The sequence below is a fragment of the Strongylocentrotus purpuratus genome, unplaced genomic scaffold (genome assembly GCF_000002235.5).
Source record: "Strongylocentrotus purpuratus isolate Spur 01 unplaced genomic scaffold, Spur_5.0 spur5_scaffold_13, whole genome shotgun sequence".
Classification (NCBI taxonomy): domain Eukaryota; kingdom Metazoa; phylum Echinodermata; class Echinoidea; order Camarodonta; family Strongylocentrotidae; genus Strongylocentrotus; species Strongylocentrotus purpuratus.
Genome location: NW_022145598.1, coordinates 26,130,527 through 26,158,202, shown reverse-complemented (window position 1 = coordinate 26,158,202; position 27,676 = coordinate 26,130,527). Strand labels below are relative to the sequence as shown.

The 27,676-nt window shown below is 37.3% G+C and overlaps 3 protein-coding genes across 3 annotated transcripts in view; all 3 read right to left on the bottom strand.

The window, feature by feature from the left end:
* Positions 1–15,486, bottom strand: part of LOC105439513 (deleted in malignant brain tumors 1 protein-like) — a 37,353-nt gene extending 21,867 nt beyond the window's left edge. Inside the window, exon 1 of the mRNA XM_030983653.1 lies at positions 15,471–15,486. Coding sequence (XP_030839513.1) covers positions 15,471–15,486 — 16 coding nt within the window. The remainder of the gene's footprint in view (positions 1–15,470) is intronic.
* A 1,046-nt stretch (positions 15,487–16,532) lies between these two features.
* On the bottom strand, positions 16,533–20,869 carry LOC753431 (scavenger receptor cysteine-rich type 1 protein M160-like). Its single transcript, XM_030983786.1, has 4 exons — positions 20,554–20,869; positions 18,463–18,537; positions 18,262–18,343; positions 16,533–16,996 (listed from the first exon to the last, which is right to left on the bottom strand). Exons 1-4 carry the CDS (start codon positions 20,741–20,743, stop codon positions 16,789–16,791), a joined length of 555 nt encoding a protein of 184 aa, XP_030839646.1. The 5' UTR covers positions 20,744–20,869; the 3' UTR covers positions 16,533–16,788.
* Positions 20,870–21,664: 795 nt separating this feature from the next.
* LOC115923242 (neurotrypsin-like) lies at positions 21,665–25,580 on the bottom strand. Its single transcript, XM_030983652.1, has 3 exons — positions 25,277–25,580; positions 23,821–23,953; positions 21,665–21,671 (listed from the first exon to the last, which is right to left on the bottom strand). The coding sequence occupies exons 1-3, from the start codon at positions 25,578–25,580 to the stop codon at positions 21,665–21,667; spliced, it is 444 nt and encodes a 147-aa protein (XP_030839512.1).
* Positions 25,581–27,676: the final 2,096 nt, after the last annotated feature.

The window sequence follows — 27,676 nt, the reverse complement described above, 5'->3', positions numbered from 1 at the left end:
TTGGGACAACTGTTGTTCTTTGATTTTGATATTCAAAAGCGGTTAGTTTTTTAAGCATGTTATGTGTTCCTAGTAACATGCATACAGTTTTGTCGTAATTGATCTTTAAGTTGTTTTTATTCATCCACGCATCAAGGCTATTAATTTCTTTATTTATACAAATTTATACAAATAATGAACAACAAGAGCCCCAGGCACACCTTTCGTAGTTAATCTTTCATCAGGAAGTACATTATTTACCGAAGTTCTTATTCTTCTGTTTGATTAATAGTGTTTGAACTACTGTAATTCTACACCAGTTAAACCAGATACAAGTTTAGATACAAGGATTAGTTGATCAACCACATCGAAGGCTTTTTTTTGCAAGTCTACAAACATTGTTGCAATGTAATTACCTTTATCGATAGAGTAAAACCAATCATCTGTGACTGCGGCTAGTGCTGTCACGGTGAAGTGTTTTGGACGAAAACCTGACTGATTTTGGGTAAGCAAGGAATGACACTTTAAATATTCAAGCAATTGTCGTTGAACGACTCTTTCCATAACTTTAGAGGCGCAAGGCAACAGTGAGATCGGCCTATGATTATTGAAATCAAGTTTATCTCTTTTTTTGTGTATCGGTATTACTTTTGCGACTTTCTATTTGTCAGGCACAACCCCTTCTGATAAAGATTTGTTGATTAAAATGGTAAAAGATTCAATCATTTCAAATATTGACTCTTTAAGAATAAACATAGAATTTCGTCTAACCCGACGGACTTTTTTGTTTTCATTGATATTACTTTTTTTCATAACATGAGATTGAGATACATTAACAAATTTAAATTTTCTGTCAGAAACCTTTTCACCATTGGAAAAAAGCCGGTTATTAGCCCTTTTGTTATTTGTGCATACATTTGTCGCTATATCTGCCAAGCGGTTATTAAACTCATTCGCTTTTAAACTTCAATTTTCTTTCGGGAAAATGCTGTTAGATTAGAAGAATTACAATTACCCATTTTCCAAGATTCATTTATATTGGTGACTTCAAGTCGGATAGTTTATCACATATGTATTTATGTTTGGATTTTCTTATCTCGGTGGAAACTTTATTTTTCATGCGTTTGTAGAGTTTCCATAACTCATCACTGTTTCTCTTTTTGGCCTTCAGTTTTGCTTTATCTCTCTGTTTCATTAAAGTAAGTTTTTCACTGTTCATCCATGGGGAGGGTTTTTTCTCACTCGTCTTGTCTTTAATGGCATATGTTTGTTAACTTCTTCTAAAAGCAACTTTTCCCATTCACTAACTGCATCATTTATATCACTAAACTTTTTACTTTCTTCCAGTTTTGATTACGCAAATCAGACCTGAAAGCTTCTAATTCTACATTTCTCGACTTTCTGAACGATACAAATGTTTCACTTTGGGAAGTATGTTTACATTTCCACACCAAGTAACTGATATAATGGATACCATTTTGAATAACACCAAACGACTTTACCTTATCGGGATAATCCGTTAACATATGCTCAACAAGTGTGCAAGATCTATCGGTTACTCTTGTATACAATGTATCATTTACCTGCTTCAAACAATATATATAATATCATTTATTTGATTATAAACTTTCGTATTTCCTATAAAAAAAAAGGGTTTTTCGTGATATCACAGTTAATGTCACCCATAATAATGAGTTGCCCATTGAGACCATTCGCGAAAACCAAGAAGTTCTCATAGTGATTCAAAACCTCGACTTTTGAATTTGGTGGTCTATACCAGTTTTAAAAAATAATTGGCTTTGTGTTCTTCAAACAAACTTTTATGCACAATGCTTCTAAACGTTCGAGAGAATTATGAATAACTTAGTTGAAATGAATAGACTCATGGACGTAAATGGCCACTCCACCCCCATTTCTATCCCTATCTTTTCTTAGTAATGAATATTATACACATTTTACTGTCTACAATAGAGCTAGTCTCATTCAGAGCAAGAACTTGTATTCATTTTCAAACATGATTTGCTTGATTTCTTCATGATATGACAAAAGACTTACAACAATAACGTGGACAAATTTAATCCCTTTACTAGAAAGTTGATCATATTTCAAAGATATGTTCTTACCAGATTTACATAAGGGATTATACTAGAATCGTCGACGTCGGACTCTGAATTATTCTCAATATAATTTGGAAGATGGTTTAAAAGACATCTTGAACACTCCCAATTTACAAAATGCTCATTAGGGCCATCGTAACTCTTGACAGAGATTTCTGAACATGATATGTGCACCCAGTTTTTTGCAAGAAGTACAGAGAAGTGCTTTCTGATTTGCTTTAACACATTTACTACAGTGGACGCATGGAAATTGTTGTACCATTTCAACAAAAACAAACAAAAAACAAAACAAAAAGGTTTTAAAAAAGTGTAAAAGATACTCAACAAAATTTAATCATGTAAGATACGTCAATAAGAAGCTTGTTTTGAAAATAAATCTAAATGATCAGAAGTGTAGTAAATACAGCGGTGTTGATATTCTATGCTGATTGTTTACTCAACTTGAAAGCGTTAAACGGTCATAGTCATAGAACACGGTAATTCAATGCAAATACAATAGATATAGATACTTTTTTGGCTAATAATAGAAGAAAGGAGAGACGGGAATGGTTAGGAGCCGGAGAGAGAGAGAGAGAGAGAGAAAGAACGAGGGGCTAAATGAAAGGGAGAAGCAAGTGACAGAGCAAAAAGATATGAGAGAGGGGGTTGAGTGGGGAGGGCAGATGGTTAAAGAGAAACATAAGGTTTTATAAATACAGCAGGGAGATGTGAGTTTCCCCTATGTAGAGAGAGGAAGATATATAGTGATAATGAACTGATAGACAGGACTATAGTTGGAAGGAGAAAAACAGGGATATTGAAATAGAGAAGGAATGATAGAAAAAAGGGGAAAATGTGGGAGATATGGGTAAGATAGATAGAGAGATAGATAGGAAGATAGATCGATAGGGAGAGAGAGAGAGAGGGGGAGGGGTGGGGGAAATGGAGCATCAAGATAGAAAAGAGAGACAAGGACATAGAGAGAGAAAATTGAGCGCACCATAAGGATGACAAGGGTGGAAAGAGAAAAGAAAGTGAGAGAGAGAGAGAGAGAGAGAGAGATAAAGAGAGAGAAAGAGAAAAAGAGAGAGCGGAAGCCAACGGGGAGGGAGGGGGGATTAATGAGGGAGAGGTGGAGGTTCGACCTGCTCAAAGTATTTCTAAATATTTTATAATTATTATTAATTAAAATTTGCGAATAGAACTCTTAATACAATTAGGAATACATGATAGTTTGTTTTTTTATTTTTTTACCGGAAACAAAGAAATAATTATCAATACTGAAAGAGAATAATGGAGATTGTACATGATAGTCTTCATTAAAACAACATACTGATCAGATTTTAAAAATGAAAATATTGTTTTGCATGTTCCTATGTGAGCATCTAATCAATAGATTAAGTAGAGAAAATATAAGAATCGATTATAGGGAATTATCTGCTTTAGAGGCTGCGGGGGAAATGCTAGGGGGCTGCAGGCCCTAAAATTTAAAAATATCCAGTAGTTGGTCATCTTATTTTCAGGCAAGGAGGTAAAGTATTCGCAATGCAAATTCCGATCATACAACGTGAACTTTGTGCCAATCCATTAAGAACACAGCACACAAGTCAGTTGTGTTTCTTTTCTTCTTTGTTTACTTTCTGATGAATAGCATGAATGGAGGAATCATTAAATAGTCCAACAATGCATATTCCCTGGACCCATACAACAACTATTTATCTACAATTGCCAGTTTCAAGCTGTGTCTGATCCAAGTGAAAATACATTCCCATCTTAGACTAGTCAAATGGTCAAAAACTATGATGTCGTGTACAACATGATGTAAAGGTACAATTTATTTCAGGGATAACTGTATGTTTAAACATATCATTCATGTTGGTAACGAGTATCTCAACAGTGCGGCCTCTAATACACAGAATTCTACGATGTTTCGCACACAATAGTCAATGGGACTCAGTATGTGAATGAAAATGGCTATATTTCCTAACCTGAGAGATGTTAGCTGGCAATACTGGTACTATCATGCATTATAAGTACAACTTTTTATATAAAAACAAAGACTTTAGCAATATCGACATATTTCAGTGAAACAATGCAATATTATTATTATTTATACTATTTGAAAAACAAAATGGCTAAAAAACGCGCGATTTTTAGGGATGATTTACCGATGTTTATATATTTTGTGGAAGTACGTTAGTCGAAATCACATCACTTAATGGCTAAATCGATTACTTATATCAATATTACTCTGAAAAGTTCTTTGATACATTCTTTCATGATGTACAGTTCGATAGATATGCAAATTATGGTATTTCATCAGGTATCCAAACGGGCTGCAAAAAGACCCTTTTTGAACTCCATGATGGAACACGATTTGACAATGGGAACTAGACAATTACTATAAACAGCTGGAGTAAAGAAAATGTATCAATTCGATTGTGCATAAGGACCCCTGTTATCAACTAGATAAGGTAATGATATGCATGAAGTTTGTTCGGTTGGTCGTCAGTTTCGGGTTAGTCCCATGTATGTGACTGAGCATTAGGACATCATTTATGGCAAAGTTTTCTATCCCGTAAATCTGGGGAGGATGAAAAACAGTTCAGTTGAAACGAAAATAATTATTGTAAAATATATTATGTTTCATTTCTTTCAATCGCTGATCATTTTACTTGTTCATGTTTCACTTGCTAACCGTAATCATTGGTAAAGTTTTGTTAGACTTTTTAAAAATATAATGTGTCTTATTCTGCCTCGCCCTCCCTTGTAAATACAATTGCATTTAAGTAACAGGCTTCATCTTCATCTGATTAAAAAACAAGAACTACACGTGAATTTTAAAAGAAAAAGACCATAAGACTGTACTAAACGGTGATCTGGTATCCTGGGTATGTTGCAACACAATATGAAGAAGTTACTATGTACATACGCACGGTAACAAACCTATCAATAATACACATGGGAAAACCATGTACCAATGCTTCGTAATCACCCTTAAGAATTGCAAGATTGATAAGCTTTGTACCTTGCTGTACAAACGAAATATTAAATGTAACTCACCAACAGCATTTGCGGTTGTCATCACATGCATAAACAGAAGCAAACCAATCATTATACTTTTATCAGGTTCCTTCATCTTGTTACGATTAATTGAAACCAATCCCGATATACCAGACACTCGAGTATCTAGAATTATGTGCTAGCTATTTCCTTGTTGTTGTGACTTTTCCATATTTTGATGCGCGATTTAATATTTGCATTCATGCTCTGAATCAATAAGTGCATTCAATTTTCCGTGGGATTTCAGATTGTTCCGAAAGTCAAAAGCACCCATGCATATTTCTGCAAATTTATGCAAGGTCTTTTCAGCTTTTCGAGTTTATGTTGTGGTATTCCATGTCCTTGAATGTCATATACGTCACATTTTACAAGATTTAAAAATCATACCAGGGGAATTACAACCATTTTCAAGAACCTTGGTTTCCCATGTTAATCTATATGAGAGATGAGGAGTTGTCTCTTTTCCCCCGAATGCGCATGTCGCCATGCACAGTTTAATCAAGAAGCCAATCGCCTTGTGAAGGGGTTGGGAAGTCAAATATAATGCACTTTCCTGCAAATTTATGAGCCTCTCTTATGTTTACCATGTCTTAAAATTACAGGTAAATCAATTCAAAGAGATCTAGGGTAAGAATAATCATCTTGTCTTTGCACGTGAACCTATGGGAGTTGACATTTTGGGAAGGTCAAAGGCACTCCCTGCATTTTGCGACGTCTCCTCAGCTCATGATTTGGTACTCTATTTTTTTTCCAAATTTCACATAGGTCACATTTTTCTCAGTTTCAAAATCATTCTAGGGGACTTATAACTATTCTCAAGAACCTTGTTTTCCTCTTACCATCCTCTTACCATTGATGGCGAACCTGTAGACTGTGTCCAAGAAATTAAGTTGCTAGGATTATGGATCAATGATAACTTGAATTGGAATACTCATGTGGAAAAGATTTATGCAAAGACCGAAAGTCGTTGTTTCTCTTGGTCCAATTACGTAGATCTCGTCTTGTTCAAGACGATTTGTGTAGGTACTACAAAGCTTGCAAATACAGACACCAGAACCCAAACTAAATGCCCTTCTCCCACTAAAACGAGAGACAAAATATAACCTTAGGAGAAGTAAACAATTGAGTATGCCCAGGTGTTAAACAAACCGATTTAAGAATAGTTTTATCCCTTGGTAAAGCAGGTGATTAGTGCAATACATTTTCAACCATTCGTTTTTCTTTTGAACATGTTCCCCGACACATGCAGCTGGTTTTTAATTATATATTAGTTTTGCTTCAGAGCATCAATTTGGAATAATTTGTCAGTTCATGTAGTTATCAGTTTATACCTTGACGTTCTATATAACTATGTTATCTATTTTTATATTTGGATACCAGAGTTTATTTGATTGATCATTGCAGCTTTTTCAATTATTTACTTTCTTTTCTTTTCCCCTCTCTTGCTCCCCTTTCTTCTCTATTCAAGTTTATGTTTCCTTTTTCCTTGTAATTATTTACTTGTAATATGATATACCCGAATTATTTGTAATGTTCTTTGTATTAATGATCTACATGTATTTATAATAATAATTTACCAATTTGATTGTACTCAATTGAATAATGTTCATAACCATGTTGAAAATGTATGTATTATATCAATCCAACCCTTTGGTTGCTACGAATAAATAATGAATATAACCTGAGAGATGTTTTTTTTTTTTCAGCTGGCCTTACTGGTACCATCATGCACTATAAGTAAAACTTCTTATATAAAAACAAAGATAAAGAACAACACAAAAGAACAACAAGTGATTTTCTAAATAAAAAGGGAGAACAAAACCATAAGACTGTACAAAACAATGATCTGATATCCCGGGTATACGTTGCAACAAAATATGAGGAAATTACTAGCAGTGTACATTCACACAAAACAATTATACATGTAGGCAAGCCCAGTACTAATGCTTAAAGCTTTGTACCGTATTTTACCATCCCAAAATATTAGTTGTAACTCACCAACTGCATATACAGATGCTATCACATGCATTAACAGAAGCAAACCAATCATTCTAAATTCATCACGTTCCTTCATCTTGTTAGGATTAATTGAAGAAGATCCCGATAGTGCAGATATTCGAGTATCCAGAGTTATGTGCTGGCTATTTCCTTGTTGTTGTGACTATTCCATATTTTGACGCGCGATTTAATATTTGCATCGATGCTTTGAATCAATAAGTGCATGCGGCCGCATTTCATCTTCCGTGGGAGTTCAGATTGTTCCGAAAGTCAAAAGCACCCATGCATATTTCTGCAAATTTATGCAAGGTCTTTTTTAGCTTTTCGAGTTTATGCTATGGTATTCCATGTCCTTGAATGTCATATGAGTCACATTTTACAAGATTTCAAAGTCATACCCGTGGAATTAAAACCGTTTTCAAGAACCTTGTTTTCCCGTGTTAATCTATATGAGAGATGAGGAGTTGTCTCTTTTCCCCCGAATGCGCATGTCGCCATGCACAGTTTAATCAAGAAGACAATCGCCTTGTGAAGGGGTTGGGAAGTCAAATATAATGCACTTTCCTGCAAATTTATGAGCCTCTCTTATGTTTACCATGTCTTAAAATTACAGGTAAATCAATTCAAAGATATTCTAGGGTAAGAATAATCATCTTGTCTTTGCACGTGAACCTATGGGAGTTGACATTTTGGGAAGGTCAAAGGCACTCCCTGCAAATTTTTGCGACGTCTCCTCAGCTAATGATTTGGTACTCTTTTTTTTCTCCAAATTTCACATAGGTCACATTTTTCAAAATCATTCTAGGGGACTTATAACTATTCTCATGAACCTTGTTTTCAAGTGCTAGTTATTTTTTTTTTACACAGAATGCTCATGCGCAGTTTTGTCAACAATCAAAACAAAAAACGACATGTGCAGTGCGCAATCGACTGTAACTCCATCTCACTTCATCCCCCTTCCTCTTTACCTCCCCCCCCCCCCCCCCTCTTTCTCTCTCTCTCTCTCTCTCTCTCTCTCTTTCTCTTGTTCTCTCCTTCTTTCTCTCTCTCTCTCTCTCTCTTTCTTTCTCTCTTTCTCTCTCTGTTCAGCCTGTACCTTTAATTCTTCTCTTCTATGTACATTTGCATCACCAGGAATCCCCTGATGTATGTATTTTCCTTGTACATGAAATTAATTGTCAGTGCGCACAAGGCATAAACCTTCGCTTATCTTGGAGCGCTGGCCAGTTCTGTTTAAAATAAGTTCATAACTTCTTCATTTACTGATATTATTATTATTCAGAACTGAAAAATAAATGAATGGAAATGAAAAAAAGTGGTTGGGAAGGCAAAATGGAGGCAATGTTTGCAAAATTAAGAGGAGTGTTCTCCAACCATTGAGCCTCAAATTTCATAAATTCTCATTTCACATCTTTTAAAGCTTATCTGCCGTAGTTTACAGGAGGGATTAGACTGCCCTGCAAGGTCACTGGACAGGTGGTTATCTCATCAACTCAGCTCTCAGTTAACATAAGAAAAAGAGGATCATGGGGGACCAATGGTCACCGATTAGGCATTGTTTGTTATATAGAGGGCGCAAGTAGCTACAAGTAGTGCAGTGGGCCTTTAAATGAGATGCTAGGGGGAGAATAATTATTTTCAAAGGACTCTTAAAACATTTGTTCTAAGGTCATGTAAAAGCACCTTCATTTAAGAACCGTAAAAGTCCTGTTATATTATGCATGGTCTCTACAGCTTTTTGAACCTCTGTCATATTAAAGTCACTGAGTAGTCGGCTCTCATGGGGAATTCGACACCGTTCGGGTGTTTACCCAATAACAGGTGTTGTCAATCACCAGGGTTAGCCTTGAGTTTTATGACCATTGGACCTTATGTAATGCTTTGATTTGCCCGAAGACTCTCGAGCTCTCCGAGGGATTAGGGGGTAATTCTTGACTGGACTATGGGTTTGCTGTGTGCAAATTTGTACCCCCATTAATGGTATTTCCACCAAGTCTGGTGTCAGCGAATTATGGCCTTCTGCACATGGAAACTGGCGATCCAATCCCTTTAATCCATGCCCACATCAGTCACATTTTACGCAATTTCATGCAGCGAAATATTATTTCAGGGCCGGTGTCTCTTGTTTCCTAATAAAAGCTCTCATTTTATTTCATAATTTGTCATTTTTTCATGTGAGCAATAACGGATACTTCCATATGCATCCTTTAAAACATAAATTTCAAGAAGTATTTCAAATGATATTTTGGACTGAGCATTTTGTAATGCTTTTAACTGCCAGATGGATTCTTAAAATGAGATGACTCCCTTAGCATCACGAGTCTTTAAAAAAATGTAAAATGTGGCTGGACACTTGACGTTCGGTAAACTATACGTGGTGAACCTGTCTTTGTATTTTTTTTCCCGTATTACCAATTGTTTGGACCCGGTTTATTTTAGGTCATCTGGGTAATGGTGGAGGGCAATGTCTTTTAATGGGGAGGGTTTATAGTATTTATTTTTTTAAAGAAGAAGAAGAAGAAGACAGATTATCCAGGTTTGGGAAGGGTGGAAATAATTTGCGAGCTATTTCATTCTCTTTATGTTAGTGAAATATGACAAGAAATAGCTGAAGTGATTGGACCAAACTTGTATGCCACATGTTTGTGTAGTACACAGTTATGTATAATAGGTATAAGGTGCATGTCACTTTTAGCAAAACTAGTACCCCCCCCCCCCCGTGTGTGTGTGTGTGTGTTTGTGTGTGTGTGTCTCTCTCCCTCTCTCTCTCTCCCTCTCCCTCCCTCTCTCTCTCTCCCTTGCTCTCTCTCTATCTCCCTATCTCCCTCTCTCTCTCTCTCCCTCTCTCTCTCTCTATCTCTCTCTTCTCTCTCTCTCTATTTCTCTCTCTCTCTCTCTCTCTTTCTCTCTTTCTCTCTTTCTCATTCTCTCACTACCTTCCTGTCTATACCACAATTTTCGTCTCCCATTTGTCCATATCCCTACTAGCTAACTAGAAATGTAGTAACGAATCTTTTCACCCATGCAATTAAACATGTTTCACATAGCGTTTGTTTGTTGTTTGTTGTAGCGGTTATAGACTTCGGTGGTAAGCGCTTTATAATCACCGTTTTTTATAATTATTATTTATAAATAGAAATATTTCCTCCTCAGTTTTTATTTATTATGTAAACATATCTTTTAGTTTGGTTTGGTTCGGCTTTACTTTCCGTATAAAACAATTATACATATTACATACAGTATGTTTAATGAAAATAGGAAATAATTAGTTACTACGGATGGACCACTCTATACAGAACCATTAATTGAATGGCGCTGCTCTTCCCAGAGGTCATACAGAAAGAAAGGAAAGAGTGAGGAAAAGAATTAGACAGGCATGAGCATCACAAAACAACATTCACTTCGTGATAAGAGTATAAAAAATATCATGTTTTATATTTCTTTGTCGATGTAACAAACATATTTTTAAGGTGACGAAACATCTTTATAAAGGGATATCTTGATGCATTCAGATGGAGAATAACATTGTCGACAGGTTATAAATGAAAGTCACGAATAACCGGATTTTTGACAGGTAATACGTCATAAACATTCAGATTGTCGACAAGTTAGACGTCAAACAAAAAGTAAAATTTAAGTCTCCATGCAATACAGAAATTCCTATGACACAACTGTTTTTTAATTAAAAATGTTTCTTTATTTTTCCTTGTACACATTAAATATGTTATCTTTCTTTGGAACAAATTCAATAATGCAATAATCCTGAACATACATTTAAAGGTGTCTTTAGTCTTATTTCTGAATTAATGCAAGCGACTGATACAAGACTTCCCCTGTGGCGAATCACCCACATTCTTGGATTATATCACTCCGTGGAACATCCCGTGTGCGCACATGTTTTTACACGTAAGCCTGGCCATACATCATGCATGGCAATATCATCAGCGAGCAACCAATGTCAATGACAATGACAACTTTAGGGTAAATGCTTTGTTAATTTAAGTAAACGCTAGACTGGCTGCCTTTGTCCTCTACATACAATGAGGCATCTACAGATAACTAAATACTAAACTAGTGTGTGTAGACTTTCCCACCAGCGCACTTCTACGAGTATTATGGCGAAACTGGCATGCAGACTAGGTTTTGTGTAGGTTTTGCAACACAATCAATTGTAATCAAATCTTAACCTAGATGAAGGTAAAATAGTCCCAATATGTAAGATAATCTGCAAATTAATTAACACTTAAGCATCGTTAAGGCAGGTTCCTAAAACACCTGGGAAATAATTACAGCAAGTTTCATCATCTACTTACACTTTGTTGATAAGTGTTAACATAAACATGCTTTCCACACTCAACTTCCACGGCTTATGACCGAGTACCAATGCCAAGAAACGGGCAATCTGAACACATCATTCTTATTCGAGAATCAAATTACACATAAATTTGGATGTAATGAATGCAATAAAAACATAACAGAGTATACAGAACCTTCCTTGATTATACTACAATAATACTAGCGCAAATTACAACACACCTTCAATTTCTAAGGCCAAAATGAAGAAAACTGGGGTCAATCTTGTGGTTGATGTACCTCAAGTAGATCATATTTGTGTGTGTGTGTGTGTGTGTGTGTGTGTGTGTATTTGGTTTTTACAGACGTGTATCAATCAGATATGATTATTTACGTCTGGAGACCGACCTTTAACGTCACCATCCGAAAGACGTGACTCAGTTTCGAACCTGCGTCCTCGGCTGAATCAGTTTATAACTTCCACTGTTAGCTGGATTACAGGCGCACGCCACAACGCCACAAAGCGTTTAGTCTTTGTTCAAGAGCTTAAAATAATTATTTAAACTGCAGGGTGTTATTTCATGTCAATCCCTGACACGCACCCTTTACGAATTATATTGTACACTGCACCTATGATTTTGATACACGTCGGACGTATTCTTTGTTGAGCAGGCAGTCAGCTCGAATTTGGAAGCTTTTGGCGGTGTGCGTGAGGCGAAAAATGGACCAAAGATTCAGCTTTAAAAGTAACAACTTTCCATATTCAGCGCCATATTCCAATTATCCACAGGTTACGACAGCTGCCCTCTATTGATGTTTTCGAGATAGCCCCTCATACCAGAGTCCCGTCTTACAAAGAGTTGATATCAATCGATATAAACGTAAGAGGTAGGAGACTGCAAACTTGCGATTGATTGGAGGAACTGCGATTGATTTTGATCAATCGTAACTCTTTGTAAGACGGGGCCAGGTCAGGTAACCCCTTTTGCAGTGTGTGTGCGCGCGTGTTGTGTGTGTGTATTGGGTTTATACTATTTTAACAATAACAATTTCTTATTGAAAAAAGAAAGATTTTTGATGAGGAGTTCTTTACACGCAATATAATTTCAATTCAAGATATTTTTGCTGAACATGGCATGCGGTAAATATCTCATTTTCAACATTTGAGGTTTTTTACATTCTGTAACGGTTAACTCCATAATTTAGCCCAGCTTGCTTTCAATTCATTTCCTTAAAGGTACTGTGTCCCTTTTGCAGCCAACATCAAATTCTGTAGAACTTTGTAGGAATTATGAATATGTCATGTATGTCCTATATGTGAAATTTATACATATTAAATCAGTGTCCTAGTATTAAAATTATGCAAGGAAACACGTTAACCTTCTAGACTTTACTATCAGACACTATTGAGTGACAGACTGACATCTTTGTATTTTTGGTAATAACATACATAAAATGAGCTGTACAGTTACATAAGCATATGTCTACATCGATAACCCACTACGTGTAATGGCCAAAAGTAAATTGATTGAATCTTTTTTACAGCACAAAACGTACGATCATTCGGTAAAAAAGGTCTAAAAATCAGACTATTACTTAGGTGATTGCAATCACTTAAGTCGATTTGACACTTAAGTCCATTTTCAAGCCCTTTCGTTTTGAAGGAAGATCTCAATGGTTAATGTCTTTCAAATGCTGTTGGAATTTAACCTATTCATTTTGGGGGGCATGGAAATGGAACATAGCTCCGTTATTAGAGGGTGCGTCACGCCAAAGAACGAATACAAATTTATTTTTTAAAGAAATATCCTCCAGGCAAAAATATTCTAATATCGAATAGTCTTTTTCTAATATATTCAAGGTTGGTCAATTCTCTTGACGCAAAAGGAATCAATAAATAATTTAGAACTTTAATAGAGAGCACCTTTTAGATGTAAATATAAATTGATATGCGCAGAGAAGTGGATTTTTTAAAATTATTTGTATTATAGGTCAAAGGGAATATCACGCATCAATGTAATAACCTTGGAATGATTATATGCTGATACTCTGCAATCTTGTTTTATTTTTTATTTTTTTATCACAGCTCATAAAACCAAGCAGTTCATACAAAAACAGAAATGATTTCATTCTGACTTACCAGTATCCTACACGGTTATCATAACTTGCACCAGCAGTTGAAAACTTTTTTTTTTAAAGCATGCACGGCTCTTTATCTTGCCATGAATATATATGAAGAGTAGTTTATAGAAAAGAGAAAAACATGTAGCCGTGGAAGAATGCTTTCTTTATTTCTTTCTATTTATTATTCTTGTTACAACATTTTGAAGTCCAGAGTACCTAACAAATGTAATGAACTTTATCTGAAAAAGAGGAAATTTGTAATGTGCAGATCCAGGTCATGTTTCAATATTTCCATCTTCTTATTACTGAAAATGAGGACCAGTCGGAACTCATTGGTATATTGAAAATAGCTCTTGAATCTCGTATGAGAAGTTATTGCATGGTGCTTACACCCTCAGACGTATGGAAATCTTGGTATAAATCCTCCGAGGAACTTGGAGAGAAACTTGGAGAGACACTTGATATAGAATTTTGAATGGGTCACTGAACCTGTCATAAACTGACAGATCACTATTGATGATCCTCCATTTAAAACGTATATACTGAGCTCTTATGCACCGTAAATGCCTAAATCTAGAAAGCTTTTATTTAAGAATATACCACGCACAGGCATAAGCGTTAATCCTTTTTTGGTTAATTAACATAATCTTGAGTACTAATAATATATATATTTATGCTTACATTCAATTAGTCTCTGAGTAGATTGTGCATATTAAAATCAGACTTTTCAAGAAATACATCAGAGTATATGAATATACGTATACAGTCAACAACTAAAGCATTCGTACCTCCATTCAAAATGATTATACTGAGCTCTTATGCACCCTAAATGCCTAAATCTAGAATGCTTAGTTTTAAGAATATAGAACGCACAAACAAAACCGTTAATCCTTTTCGGTTATTTAAAATAATCTTGAGTACTAATCATATATATAATGATGCTTAAATTCAATAAGTCTCTGAGTAGATTGTGCATATTAAAATCAGACTTTTCAAGAAATACATATGTCAGAGTATATAATATATGAATATACCTATACAGTCAACAACTAAATCATTCGTACCCTCCATTCAAAATGTTTATACTGAGCTCTTATGCACCTTAAATGCCTAAATCTAGAATGCTTATTTCTAAGAATATAGAACGCACAAACAAAACCGTTAATCCTTTTCGATTATTTAAAATAATCTTGAGTACTAATCATATATATAATTATGCTTACATGAAATTAGTCTCTGCGTAGATGGTGCATATTAAAATAAGGCTTTGCAAGAAATACATATGTCAGAGTACTATATACTATATGAATATACCATACAGTCAACAACTTAAGCATTCGTACCCTTACAAAAAATTGTATTTTGTTAAGTATGTGAAAGATTGATTCGTCCGGTTAACGTTTCTTGAGAATGTGACATATTAAAGCTTACAATCTGAAAGCATTCGACAAAGACTGTCATTCAACCAGTCCACCTTTCATTCTTCAGTTAAAAAAACAGGGGGAGGGGACCCTTCAAATTTGCAACGGGTTTCAATAAGTTATCAACTGTATGACAGGAGTTTAAAGATACTATGTCCCGTTTGCAGCCAACATCAAATTCTGTAGACTTTTGCAGGAATTATAAATATGTCATGTATGCCCTATCTGTGAAATTTAAACGTTAGCAGTGTCCTAATATTCAAAGTATGCAAGGAAACCCGTTTACTTGCCAGACATTACTGTCAGACACTATTTAGTGACTAACTGGCTTTTTTCTTCTTTGGTAATAACATACATAAAATGAGCTGTAAGGAGCATTTGTCTACATCAATAACCCACCTCTTGTAATGGCCAAAATTAAACTGGTTGGATATTTGCGCAGCATAAAACGTACGACCATTCGGTACAATGGTCTGAAAATCAGGCTATTACTTACCGGCTCTATAGCTCATAGTCGTTATTTTCCCACTTAAAAACATTTCAAGCCCCCTCCCCCCCCCCCTTTTTTTTTTAGGGAAGTTCTAGATATGTATTATCTTTCAAATGCCGTTGGAATTTAACCTTTTAATTGTTGGCCTGCAAATGAGACGTAGTACCTGTAAACAGCAAGATGAACTTTGATTTAAGCTACGCAACCGTTATGCTCTCATTTCCTTCTACTTTGTATATATAAATATATAACTATATATAGATAGATAGATATGTGTGCACCGGTCAAACTCAGTGCATTAGCTTTTAAATGTAATGTATACCAGTGAAATATTATCACATTACATTGAATCATGATTATACATATCAAAAATCTTTATGATTACTTTTAAACAAAAAATCAATATGTTTCTAATGGTTACAGTATGAGGTAAATAGAAGTAATACAAAGTATACCTTACCTATGACGGTTATGCTATGTGATTGATTGTGTACATCTAACCAAAGTTCCATCTTTTCTCACCATTTCAAAAAGCATTTGTACATGTAGAGCTGCTGTATTTACAAGTTTCATCATAGAGTATACTACCTATATTTATTTTTGTTTATCGTTCACAATCTTTAACGACAAGACGTATCTACAGTAACTGGGAAACGAAGTATGAAGTACTACCTTTTTAAAATAATCTCTCACAATCTTAAACGAAAGGACGTTTCTAGAGAAAATCCTGAATATATGTCCTATTAAACGCGTTTATACTGAGCTTTTATGCAAAACCTTTAATACATAAATCTAGATATAAATTTTGTTATATATTAGAGAACGCATAAGCAAACGTGGTAGTAAAAACAAAGCACACCATCATTTAGATTCAATTAAAATAATCTTGCGTAATAATCACACGTATGCTCCATATTAAATTATTCTTTAAGAAAATTGCAGAAATGCAGAATTTCATACAAAGTAAATAAAAACATAGTAAATATTGATTTAATATATTCAAATTGAACATTAAGAAATGCTTCAAATCAGAGATATGATGCATTGAACTAAAGTTAAATCTTGCAGGTTCAAATAATTAAACATAAAAGTGAATTACAAAGCAAATGGAAAATATAAAGAACGATTAACATGGTCAAAGAATTACGTTGTTCTTCAAAATGTATATATATTTTCAGAACAGAGAAAGATAACTAAAAGAGAGAGAAAAAGGAGGTAAAACATAAAAGGCAGACGGTTAGAGAGGTAGGAAGAGTGATAAGAGTAGAGAAATGGAAAGGGGAGAGCTAGAGAAGTACTACTAGATTTTGTATTCTTCTTCTTCTTAGGTCTTAATATCTTCATAAACATCTCCATTGTCAGCATGTCGTGGCGTTTCGTATGTTTCACCCTGATCTCGTGAAGATCTCTCTGGTAGCTTGGGAGGGACAACGTTAAGTTCCAAGCAACCTTCCTCACCATGTTGTGGTCCGTTGTAACAGTTTTGTTTCGCTGTCCCTTGCTGCTGACTACTAGCCTGATTCGCTGATCTCCTGTAGTTGTAGAGAACCCAATTAAACATGACAGTAAAAATATAAATTATTTCCTCAAGGCAATTAACAGAGACAAGAAGATGAAAGTAAAAGAGAGTTAGCATTTTCTCTAGTTACCTATATATTAATATGATAAAATATAAAGTTAATGACATTGAAATTGTGGAAGAAACTGTCTGGCAGCAATTTAAATAAGGCCTTAAAAAAAACGTTGTATTGCCCTTTTCGACCGACCCCAAAACTTTTTATTCATGACAATTCTTTACTTCTCTTATGTCTTTGCTTAGAGAAAAGTCTTAGCAAAAATGCGTATTCTATAAAAGCATTGGGGGCTAAGTAATTTCCCCTAGGAGGTAGTTGATATTTTCAGATTTTATCTAATTAAGAGAAAGTGCTTAACTAGCTTGTCGTTTTCTTGTACAAATGAGATACCTCAGATACGTAAGAATTCTACCCTACATGTAAGGATACTTCTGAGGCTGTTTGGATAGGGACTATTTCGGGAGTGCCACGCAGTGTCGCTTCGGGTTTCGATCAAATGGAATAAAAATAAAACGTACAAAATGCAGCTCAGGTTATCAGTTTGCATGCATGTAATGCAAATAGCGCTATGATAGCTAATCTAGGCATAGCCTGAATATAGCCTTCAGGACTATACTTCTAAATTTTGAACATAATGTCGCAAAGAAATTATCTCATGGTCCTTGGAATGCAAATGTGTAAACAGGGAATGATGTGTTATCGGCATAATATTCGATGAGACAAATCTTGTGCATTATTATGAGTCTGAAAAAGGTTACATTTAGCAATTTGATTCAGTTTAGGCTAGCAGGTGATGATGTAAACGGTAGCGTAAATAACAAGAACTGGCCGGCCGTTTCAAGATCTACCTTCATGGACTTTAACCGCAGCATAATATAGCCATGTGGGGCTTTCCGAAGTCGTTTGATAGAAAAGTATTGGTAGTCTAGAGTTGATGTTGGATCTAGATCATGGAGTTTTTTACTAATAAATCTTTGAAGTATATTGAATACGGGCAAAGACTTTTATGCAATTTCTCGTACTGTTTCGAAAATAAGAGTTATTGAAGGGCAATCCCTTTCAGGTGACATACATCCTGTGATATTCTTCCAAACTGACATCAAAAGAACGGCCAAATCTCACAAATTGTTGTTTCCAATTTCCAGAACTCAACCTTCTATTTCAGTCTAAAAATAAAAAGCTAAATGAAATCTCAATGTAAAGTGCTTTGCTGTGAGGCATACCTGTACTTCCGCACCATTACTGTCATGACGATACAACCCAAAAGGATGCCAATAACTGCAACGGAGAGGAATCCAATTAAACCTGGGTAAGAAATAATATTGGAATTTTTAAATAAAATAAGCAGCCGCAAATATAAAATCAAATTTAATAAATTAAGGTAAACATTTTGAAGGTTAATAGTAACTTGCAACTTAACTTACCAAATGTGGCAGGCTGGGATAGACCTATTTCACTGCCATTCGGTGTCATGGTTGTAGAGGATTCCTGTTCCACTTCTGTAAATTCAATAAATGAATATAAATTAGGCCTATAGTTACATGTATATCATTAATTAATAACTATACAACTCACTCCCATATCATCAAATGATTGGTGAAACGCGGTTACGTGTGCTTCGTTTGCCGCCGCGGCCGTGGGGTCTAAAATATATACGGCCAATAGCAATTATAGGGCTGCCGCAGCATTCCCACGGTCACATTATTCACAAACGCAGTCACAAGTGTTAGGGTAGTCTACAATATTGCCTATTTAATTTTGATCTCCACCATACCAACTTGCTACTTGCTGCTAGCCGAAGATGGCGTGATCATAACATAAGGAGGCGAAAAAATGCTTAGTGCTTTGGCTGGGCTGGTGGCGTCTTATTTTTTCTTACCCTAGCGCTATAGCGAGCCCAGATTTAGCTCGCGAAAAAAACATGCGCATGCGCACTTGCGAAGGAAACTAGCGCATGCGCACATGGAATCCGGAAGGGTTGTTAATAGGGTGATAGTAATTATACAAATCAACTTTTCATCATCCCATCGTTAGCTCAAACGGTAAGGACAGCGTATTATTAATAGAACCTTGGAGTTGTCTCGAAGGTACGAATCTCAATATTATTATTTTTTTTTTTTGCCTTTATAAATAGTGAGGCAAAGCAATAAATAATCAAAGTCTAATTTTGAGTGACATCTTTGCAAGCTTTCGTAGCTTGTTATGTCTGAAAAAGAGTTCATACCGGAATCTGGGTTCGCTGTGGTACGAAAGAATAATACGCGGGCTGGTGACCGTATATATGAGTACGTTGATAACGCCATCTTCAGCGGCTTGAATCAATTACATTATTGCAGGGAATATAATATGAAGAACAGGCTGCCGTACGGTCTTTGAAGTGATGACGCATGGTCGTCTTAGGGCGTCCCTGCGGCGGCCGTAGGTTTTTGATAATTACCAAGGCAGACGCAAGGTAGCCGCAATGCCACCGTTGCCGTGGAAACCGCTCTACGGCATGGCTACGGTGTGACGAATGGTCTTATTGCGAACCTGGAAATGAACAAAATTATAACTCCGCGCTATAATCCCACGGCGACCCCTACGGCCTGTGAAAAGTAGGGATACTCCCTAGGGTGACACTGAGGCGACCGCCTCAGGTTTCTTTCGATTTCGGGAGCCTACGGCCGCCGTGTCCCAACCGTAGAGCAAATGGGACGTGAGTCACGTGACTATCCTATTTTGCTTTCATTAAAAAAAGCGTGCAATAGTTTCCAATACAACAACCTATCCAATGAGGCTTCAGTACGCGAAGCACAGGTGAACCGAACTTGAATTAAATTGAAGGTAAAATCTGTATATTGTGTTGGCTTTTTTTACGGCCATTTTCGCGAGTTTTACATCTAACATTGCATTTAAAACGCGTGAAAACGTTTGCAAAATTATTTCCCCAGTTAAATGTACATGTAGAGTCAATGGTGTGGGAATGAGGAATCAAAACCAAAAGACGGAATGAAGTAAGTAAGTACAGTGGCGCTAGAGTACGCTAGGGCCCTGAATTAAAGAGAATCAATACCTTCATACTAATTAACTTTGAATTTACCTTACTTGCAATGCAAGAGTTTTGGAGGTTTGCATTGCGAAACAGGTAGAACAATGTAAAGTTTACAGAAGTGTATTGTAGGTAGTCCTTACAAGGACTGTTGTGGACTGAAAGAAGGGTCATAACGTTTTTAACAAAATGCTCTTTGGGAATATTGAGATTCTTCTTTCCTAAAATATTTTCTTTCAGAACTCTTGCCGAAAGACCCAAAAGTGTTCTTTTAAGGACTATGTACACGGTGTTTCCATAAACTTTTATGAGCCTACAATTCTAAATGCAATGCAGAAAATGTAAATCTATTGTATCTCTATATTCTATAAACTAAACCGATTTAACTCCCTTGAAAATTAAACTTCAAAATAAAACAAGAATTTTTTGTTATTAATATATTGATACTGTTGTTTGTTGTTTTGTTACGTGTTTAAACAGCAATTACCATTTTCGATGCATGAGACACCAACATCCTCCGAGTGATCACAGTCATGGGTTTCGTATCCACTCCTTCGACAATGGCCTATGTTTGGTTCTGTACCCTCGCATTCCACTTCATCCAGAACAATAGGTCCAGATCCTAGTCCAAAGGCAGCGCAACAGGAGAAGTTCTCCGCCCGTTCGTAGCCGAGCATTTTGCAAACCACGTTGGCGTCATTTAGGTCCCAGTTGTCATCACACACTGTCCCCCAAGTACCAAGGTATAGAATCTCAACACGGCCTTCTTTGTCAGATCTTCCGCCGACCAAACGCACCCGGAGATCATCTGAAATCAAATGACAACAGTAGGGACGTTTAGATTTGCACGACAAGATCGTGGACCTCTACGTGTGACATCCTCTTTAGGCAATGTGACGTCTTAAAGGCACTGGCAGTGACCGGCAGATTGCCTTAAAAGGATGTCACACGTAGAGGTCCATGTTCTCGTCGTGTAAATCTAAAAGTCCCTAGTATCACGTTGCCGACGGAAGGTAGACTGGCGACGCTATTACTGCTATTAATATGGTCAATATTTCTTTAAAGAAGAAACCCAAAGAGACATTTTTAGGGGTAGATTCTTAACTCCTTACTTGCCAGATATTCTTACTAAAAGAACAGTTTCAACGTATTTTTCTCTACTTATTTTCTTATTTCCTTGATAATGATTGTTTAAACAAATATTATATTACAGAAGCTTAGGGTTCTATAATGGGTATGGTAAGGGATCAGTAAATGTAATATTCACAATTTAAAGGTAAAAGGTCTTATTGCTTTTGTTTCTCATTGTTTGCATGTCAAATAAAGTATTCAAATGCGAGCCAAATTGCGTCCCAGGAGGGTCGATGGTAGATGAGAGGCAAATGAGGGATTTTGGGCATGGGGATTGCCAGTGTTGGTTGGATTAAGTACCGAAGCTGTGACATCATAACCCATGGGAACTCAATGTAATATTGCTCTGGCTCATAACATTACGTGCCAGAGCAATATAACACTATAGTAAATCTATTTATTATGGTGTCATATGTCAGCCAATACTTAACATATTCAATTGCTTTACGACGGATGGGCATTGTTTTTTATGCTCTTTCAAAAAATGAAGAAAAAAAATTGAGAAATTCAAAAAATTAATTGTTTGATGACGTCACCGCTCTATTTGGAGGCTCCGTGCTTCAGTCAAACACAAATTGGGAAGGAATCAACTATTCGAACAAAAGCTTAATAAACAAAATTCCAAATGTTGTTCTTTGAATATTATTCAATATCATGAAGACGAGAGATATATTTATTCTATAGCTGGTATGTAAAACATTTTATTTTTTTTACTAAAGGCCCTTTTACACTTTCACGGATCGCATCACGGATCATCCCGGATCGTCGCTCCGGGATCATCCGTGTTATCTCCGGCATTACCGTGTATACACCGGGGAGGCATCCGGCGTGATCCTTGGCGTACCGGCATATCCGGGGAAATAATTAAGCTCGCTTTATTTTTTATCCCGGAGTTCACGGATGAAACAATCCGTTCTCTTCCCTGTGGGCACCGTGTACCTCCGTGTAGCCGCCGAATACATCCGGGACAGTCCGTGTAGACACCGGGAGGTCCGTATTAACACCAGTTTCATCCGGGTTTAAAATTCCGTATATCAAATGAGCGCCTACAAGCTCAAGTCACCCGTCAACATTCCGGAGATATCCCAATAGACAACGTACACCTCCGTGTAAGGACCGTAAAAGTACCCAGTAGCCTCCGTGCTCTTCCTTGAAATCCGTATTAGCTCCGTATGCGTTTTCGGCGTGGTCCGCGTTGCTACCTTGTCTGTCCGTGGAGACACCGTACTTGCCCGTGTATACACCCAGTTCGGAACGTATCCACACCGGAATCGAGAAGAAATCGTGGTGTCGCACGCCGGAACACCCCGGATTAAGATCCGGGATGATCCGTGATGCGATCCGTGAAAGTGTAAAAGGGCCTTAAGTAACAGTCACTGTGTGAACAACAAGGAGAGAATGTTAATGTATTCTATTTTGTTTAAGTTAAAGAAAGACTTCATTTCATTGCATTGTAAAATGTTTTGTTTGACTCGATAAAATAGCCTATGGAGGGCTAAAACATTTTTTTTTTTTTAAGTTTTGAAAACCGAGTACTGCCTGCAAATGCTCACAAAACAGCGGATATCGCACAGTGAATATAGTGCCCTCATCGTTCAGTGCGTGGTAGAAATGGGGGGAAATCTTCTCGAGTCAACCTGCTGTTCGTAAATATTTAAAAAAAGTATCGTTTTATATATATTTGTTTGATATATTTGCAACGTTTCTTTACATGTCCCATTCTTCATAGATTTTGAAGATAACTGACCTACAGTATTATTTCCCCCTAAAATCTTTGTTGACAGTAGGTTGACTTTGAAAGATTTTTCCAATGTATTTTTAACACAATGCCTACACGCTTTGATTTTTACTGATCGTTATAAGCTGTTTTCCAAATATTTGCCCGTACTCCGTTTTCCAAAGTTGTGTCTGACTGTGCTTGGTCGAACGAGTACTCGGGACTGAGACTAGGATCCATCACTTGGAACCTTTGTGAGTCACAAAAGCTCCTAGTGACGGAGTGCTTAAATTGACTGGGACTTGCGCTGCACCGAAGCACATGCTTAAAACTCGACCTCCATATATTGAAGATCGTAAAGCTTTCTTGGCATAATATTAATGCTTGGATTTACGCATCAATCCCGCCATTAAGAGGTCTTGGGATGGTGTGAACACCGGTCACCGTTGAATTAAACGCAATTGGAGAGGGCCGTTGTTGTACGTAGGGAAATGGGTCCTTTCATGCTTCTCTTTTTCTTTGTTTCTTTCTATTGTATGTTGCTTTCCCTACTCGAGCACGAGCATTTTTACCCTTTGTTCGCCATACATACATGTAAGGGTGGCATGTGACCCCTTGTCCCCTTTCACATACGCCACCAATAACAAGATGGCATACCATGAGACATCCTCGCGAAATTCTTGATTTTTTAATATGGTTTAATTCTTACCCGGTTTTAAGCATGATACTCCGACATCTAATGTATGCCCACTGCAAAAATAAGGGTAGCCCAGATCAAGAAATCGATCACACTCAAGAAGACTCGATTCTTTTCCAGAGCATCTCGGACGATATAGTATCACTTCCCCTGTCCCACGTCCGTATAATGAGTCGGATGAATATGCTATAGCCCCGATGAATCCTAACATTCTGCAGACCACTTCCGAGTCATATGAGGTCCATCCGTAGCTGCAGACAGTACCCCATGATCCGAAGTAGAACAACTCAACACGACCTTGGCTCTCATCCGGACCGCCTACAAGGCGAACCTTGAGTTCAGCTGCAAGTAGAAATCACAAAAATGAATTTCAATGTTTAAATGTATTTAAACAATATTATTATATTTTAAAAAATCGAAAAAATAAATTAAACCAAGCCATGTGACAGATATGGCTTGAAACAATAATTTGGCCATTTTTTTTCTTTTCTTCACAATGGCAGATCGCACGCCCTGCTAACATGAATCGGGTCTTTAGAACATAGCAAGGACTTTAATCGTTCACGCAGTCAGTCGGCGACGTATTAGGTCAGCACAAGTTTCTTCTTTCATTCGAGTTGTATGCATGAACTGTGTAGTCTCTGAATGTGGCCCAGAACACCTTTTCCTTTGTTTGGGGAATTTTTTATATAATAGCCTAGCTGCACTACATAAAATCTGTATCAAACCAAGGAGATTCTACAAACTGGGAGTTTATTGTATATTGGTGCAGTTGCCTTCTTTTGGCAAGTGTTTTATCTGGGTTTTCCACATTTAACTAACTGTTAACTGTAAAACTAAATTTGTTAACGTTTGCAATATGATCTGGGCTGTATAAAAGCATTGAGAGAACAAAAAGTGAGCCATAATATTTGGATGATGATATCAAGTAATAATAACCGTATCCGGACACCTACCCCTAGACATCCACTCCGGATAACCCCCCCCCCCCCCCCCAGTAAACTACCCCCTAGGACAACTACCCCCTAGGGCAACCACCATCTAGGACGAATACCCCCCCCCCCAGGACAACTACCCCCGGACAACTACCCCTAGACATCCACTCCGGATAACCACCCCCAGTAAACTACCCCCTAGGACAACTACCCCCTAGGGCAACCACCATCTAGGACGAATACCCCCCCCCCCCCAGGACAACTACCCCCGGACAACTACACCCCAGACAACTACCCCCATATATAGTTCTACCGGGGGTAGTTTTCCTAGAGGATGGTTGTCGTAGGGGTAGTGGACTGGGGGTGGGGTAGCTGTCCGGGGGTAGTTGTCCGGGGTAGTTGTCCCGGGGGTATTTGTCCTAGAGGGTGGTTGCCCTAGAGGGTACTTGTCTTAGGGGATAGTTGACTTGGGTGGTTATCCGTGGGTGGATGTCCAGGGGGTAGGTGTCCTAGAACCAATAATAATACGTGAAATAAAACCTTCTTGGAAGAAAATGATAAACTTCGTGCTTTGAAGTACAATAACATGATTCATAAATGTATTTGCTTCAGGATAGGCCGCCTTTAATACAGGAAAATATTGAAATGCACGTCTTTACTTTTAAGAAAATACTTTTTTCATTTTTTTTTTGTAGTGATAGCATTACATTTTCGAAGATTGCAAATTTACCTACTCCGATGCATATAACTCCAACGTCTTCAGAATGCTCGCAGTTATGTATCTCATAGGAGCCATGTGTGCATTGTGCGATGTGCGTTTCTGACCCTTCACATCCGACGTTGTCGAGGATGATATTACCAGTGCCTTCTCCGAAACTCACCATTGCAGAAGAGACTCCAGGGTAACCTAGCATTCGACAAACGACGGTAGCGTCTTTGATATCCCAAGAGTCATTACAGATTGTACCCCATGATCCTTGGTAGTTCACCTCGACTCGCCCTTCATTGGCTGAAGCCCCGTCAGCAAGACGCATGGAAACTGATACAAAGGAAATAATTTTGTATATTGTAGTCTGAATGTATGCCAGATTGATAAGAAATCGGTTTAGAAAATACCCCACATTAAAAAGAGAAAAAAAATCTTGGCAGACTAGTAGTTCAAAAGAAAGCAGAACAATTAAAGAAACATATATGTGAAAGTTTTAATGTAATCAAACAATCAAGAAAATTATATTTTGGTTCAAATTCTAATAGGCACTTCATATTAGTTGAATAGGTAATGTCACTGTGACCAGGGGCGTTTCTAGACCTTTTTAAGTAGGGGGGGGGGGGTGTAGAGGCCAACGATTACCGACAAAACTAGCCACCAATTACCGACAAAATTAAATGTCCAATATTTACAAATTCAACCCAATAAACCTGGGGCCGAAGGCTAAATTGTTTTTCCTATGGGACTATCTATAGTACTTGCATATGCGCAAAATGGGTTTTTTCCTCGACGACATAATATACGAATTATTTCTTCAATTTAGTCAGCATCATAGCTATATATTTTAATGCAGGCGCGGAGCTAGGATCTTATTATAGGGAAGGGCGGTAGTGGGCAAGAGAATCACTTAAAAGCGCGCTCATTAGGGGGGGGTGTAGTGATAGGCCTCCCGCGCAAAGCGCGGAAGTTTAGACGTTCTTTAAATTATTAGGAAAAGAAGACGATTAATTGTATCGTTTTCGACTGGTAATCCTTGGCTGAATGAAGTTCCCCCCCCCCCCCCTCCCGCGCGAAGCGCGAAAGCTTTTACGTTTCATTAAATTATGAGAAAAAGCAGACGATTCGGTGTGCTGTTCTCTACTCTTAATCCTTAAAGCTCCCCCCTCCCGCGCGAAGTTGTACCGTTTTCGACTCTAAGTAAGCCCTATTAATTTTGTCTGAATTCAGTTTCCCCCTCTTGCGCGAAGCGCGGAAGCTTTGACGTTTCCATAAATAATTAGAGAAAGAACACGATTCGTTGTACCGTTTTCGACTCTAAATAAGCCCTATTAATTTTGTCTGAATTCAGTTTCCTCCTCTCGCGCAAAGCGCGGAAGCTTTGACATTTCCTAAAATTATTAGAGAAAGAAGACGATTCGTCGTACAGTTCTCGACTCGTCTGAATGAAGTTTTCCCATTCCGCGCAAAGCGCGAAACCTTTGACATTTCCTTAAATTATTAGAGAAAGAACACGATTCGTTGTACCGTTTTCGACTTATAATAAGCACTATTTGTCTGAATTCAGTTTCCCACTCTCGCCGAAGCGCGAAAGCTTTGAAGTTTCCTTAAATTATTAGAGAAAAAAGACGATTCATCGTACCGTTTTTCGACTCTAAATAAGCCCTCTTAATTTTGTCTGAATTTAGTTTCCCTCTCTCGCGCGAAGCGCGGAAGCTTTGACGTTTCCTTGAATTATTAGAGAAAGAACACGATTCGTTGTACCGTTTTCGACTTTTAAGAAGCCCTATTTGTCTGAATTCAGTTTCCCACTCTCGCGCGAAGCGCGGAAGCTTTGACGTTTCCTTAAATTATTAGAGAAAGAACACGATTCGTTGTACCGTTTTGGACTCTAAATAAGCCCTATTAATTTTGTCTGAATTCAATTTCCTCATCTCGCGCAAAGCGCGGAATTTTTGACGTTTCCTTCAATTGTTAGAGAAAGAAGACGATTCGTCGTACCGTTCTCGACTCGTCTAATTGAAGCTTTCCCCTTCCGCGCGAAAGCTTTGACGTTTCCTCAAATTATTAGAGAAAGAACACGATTCGTTGTACCGTTTTCGACTTTTAATAAGCACTATTTGTCTGAATTCAGTCTCCCACTCTCGCCGAAGCGCGAAAGCTTTGAAGTTTCCTTAAATTATTAGAGAAAAAAGACGATTCGTCGTACCGTTTCTCGACTCGTCTAAATGAAGTTTTCCCCTTCCGCGCGAAGCGCAGAATTTTTGGCGTTTCATCACAGTATAGAGAAAGGAAGACGATTCCTCGTACCGTTTTCGAATCTTATTTAGCCCTATTCATCTGAATTCAGTTTCCCCCTCTCGCGCGAAGCGCGAAAGCTTTAACGTTCCTCAAAATATTAGAGAAAGAACACGATTCGTTGTA

Coding starts and splice junctions, on each gene's coding strand:
- LOC753431 (XM_030983786.1), bottom strand. CDS start 20,743: ATGCTCGGCTACGAACGGGCGGAGAACTTCTCCTGTTGCGCTGCCTTT. Junction 18,538..20,553: donor TGTCTCATGCATCGAAAATG/GTAATTGCTGTT, acceptor TTGAATTTACAG/AAGTGGAACAGGAATCCTCT. Junction 18,344..18,462: donor ATCCCAGCCTGCCACATTTG/GTAAGTTAAGTT, acceptor TTTCTTACCCAG/GTTTAATTGGATTCCTCTCC.
- LOC115923242 (XM_030983652.1), bottom strand. CDS start 25,580: ATGCGTCTTGCTGACGGGGCTTCAGCCAATGAAGGGCGAGTCGAGGTG. Junction 23,954..25,276: donor AGTTATATGCATCGGAGTAG/GTAAATTTGCAA, acceptor TTCTACTTGCAG/CTGAACTCAAGGTTCGCCTT.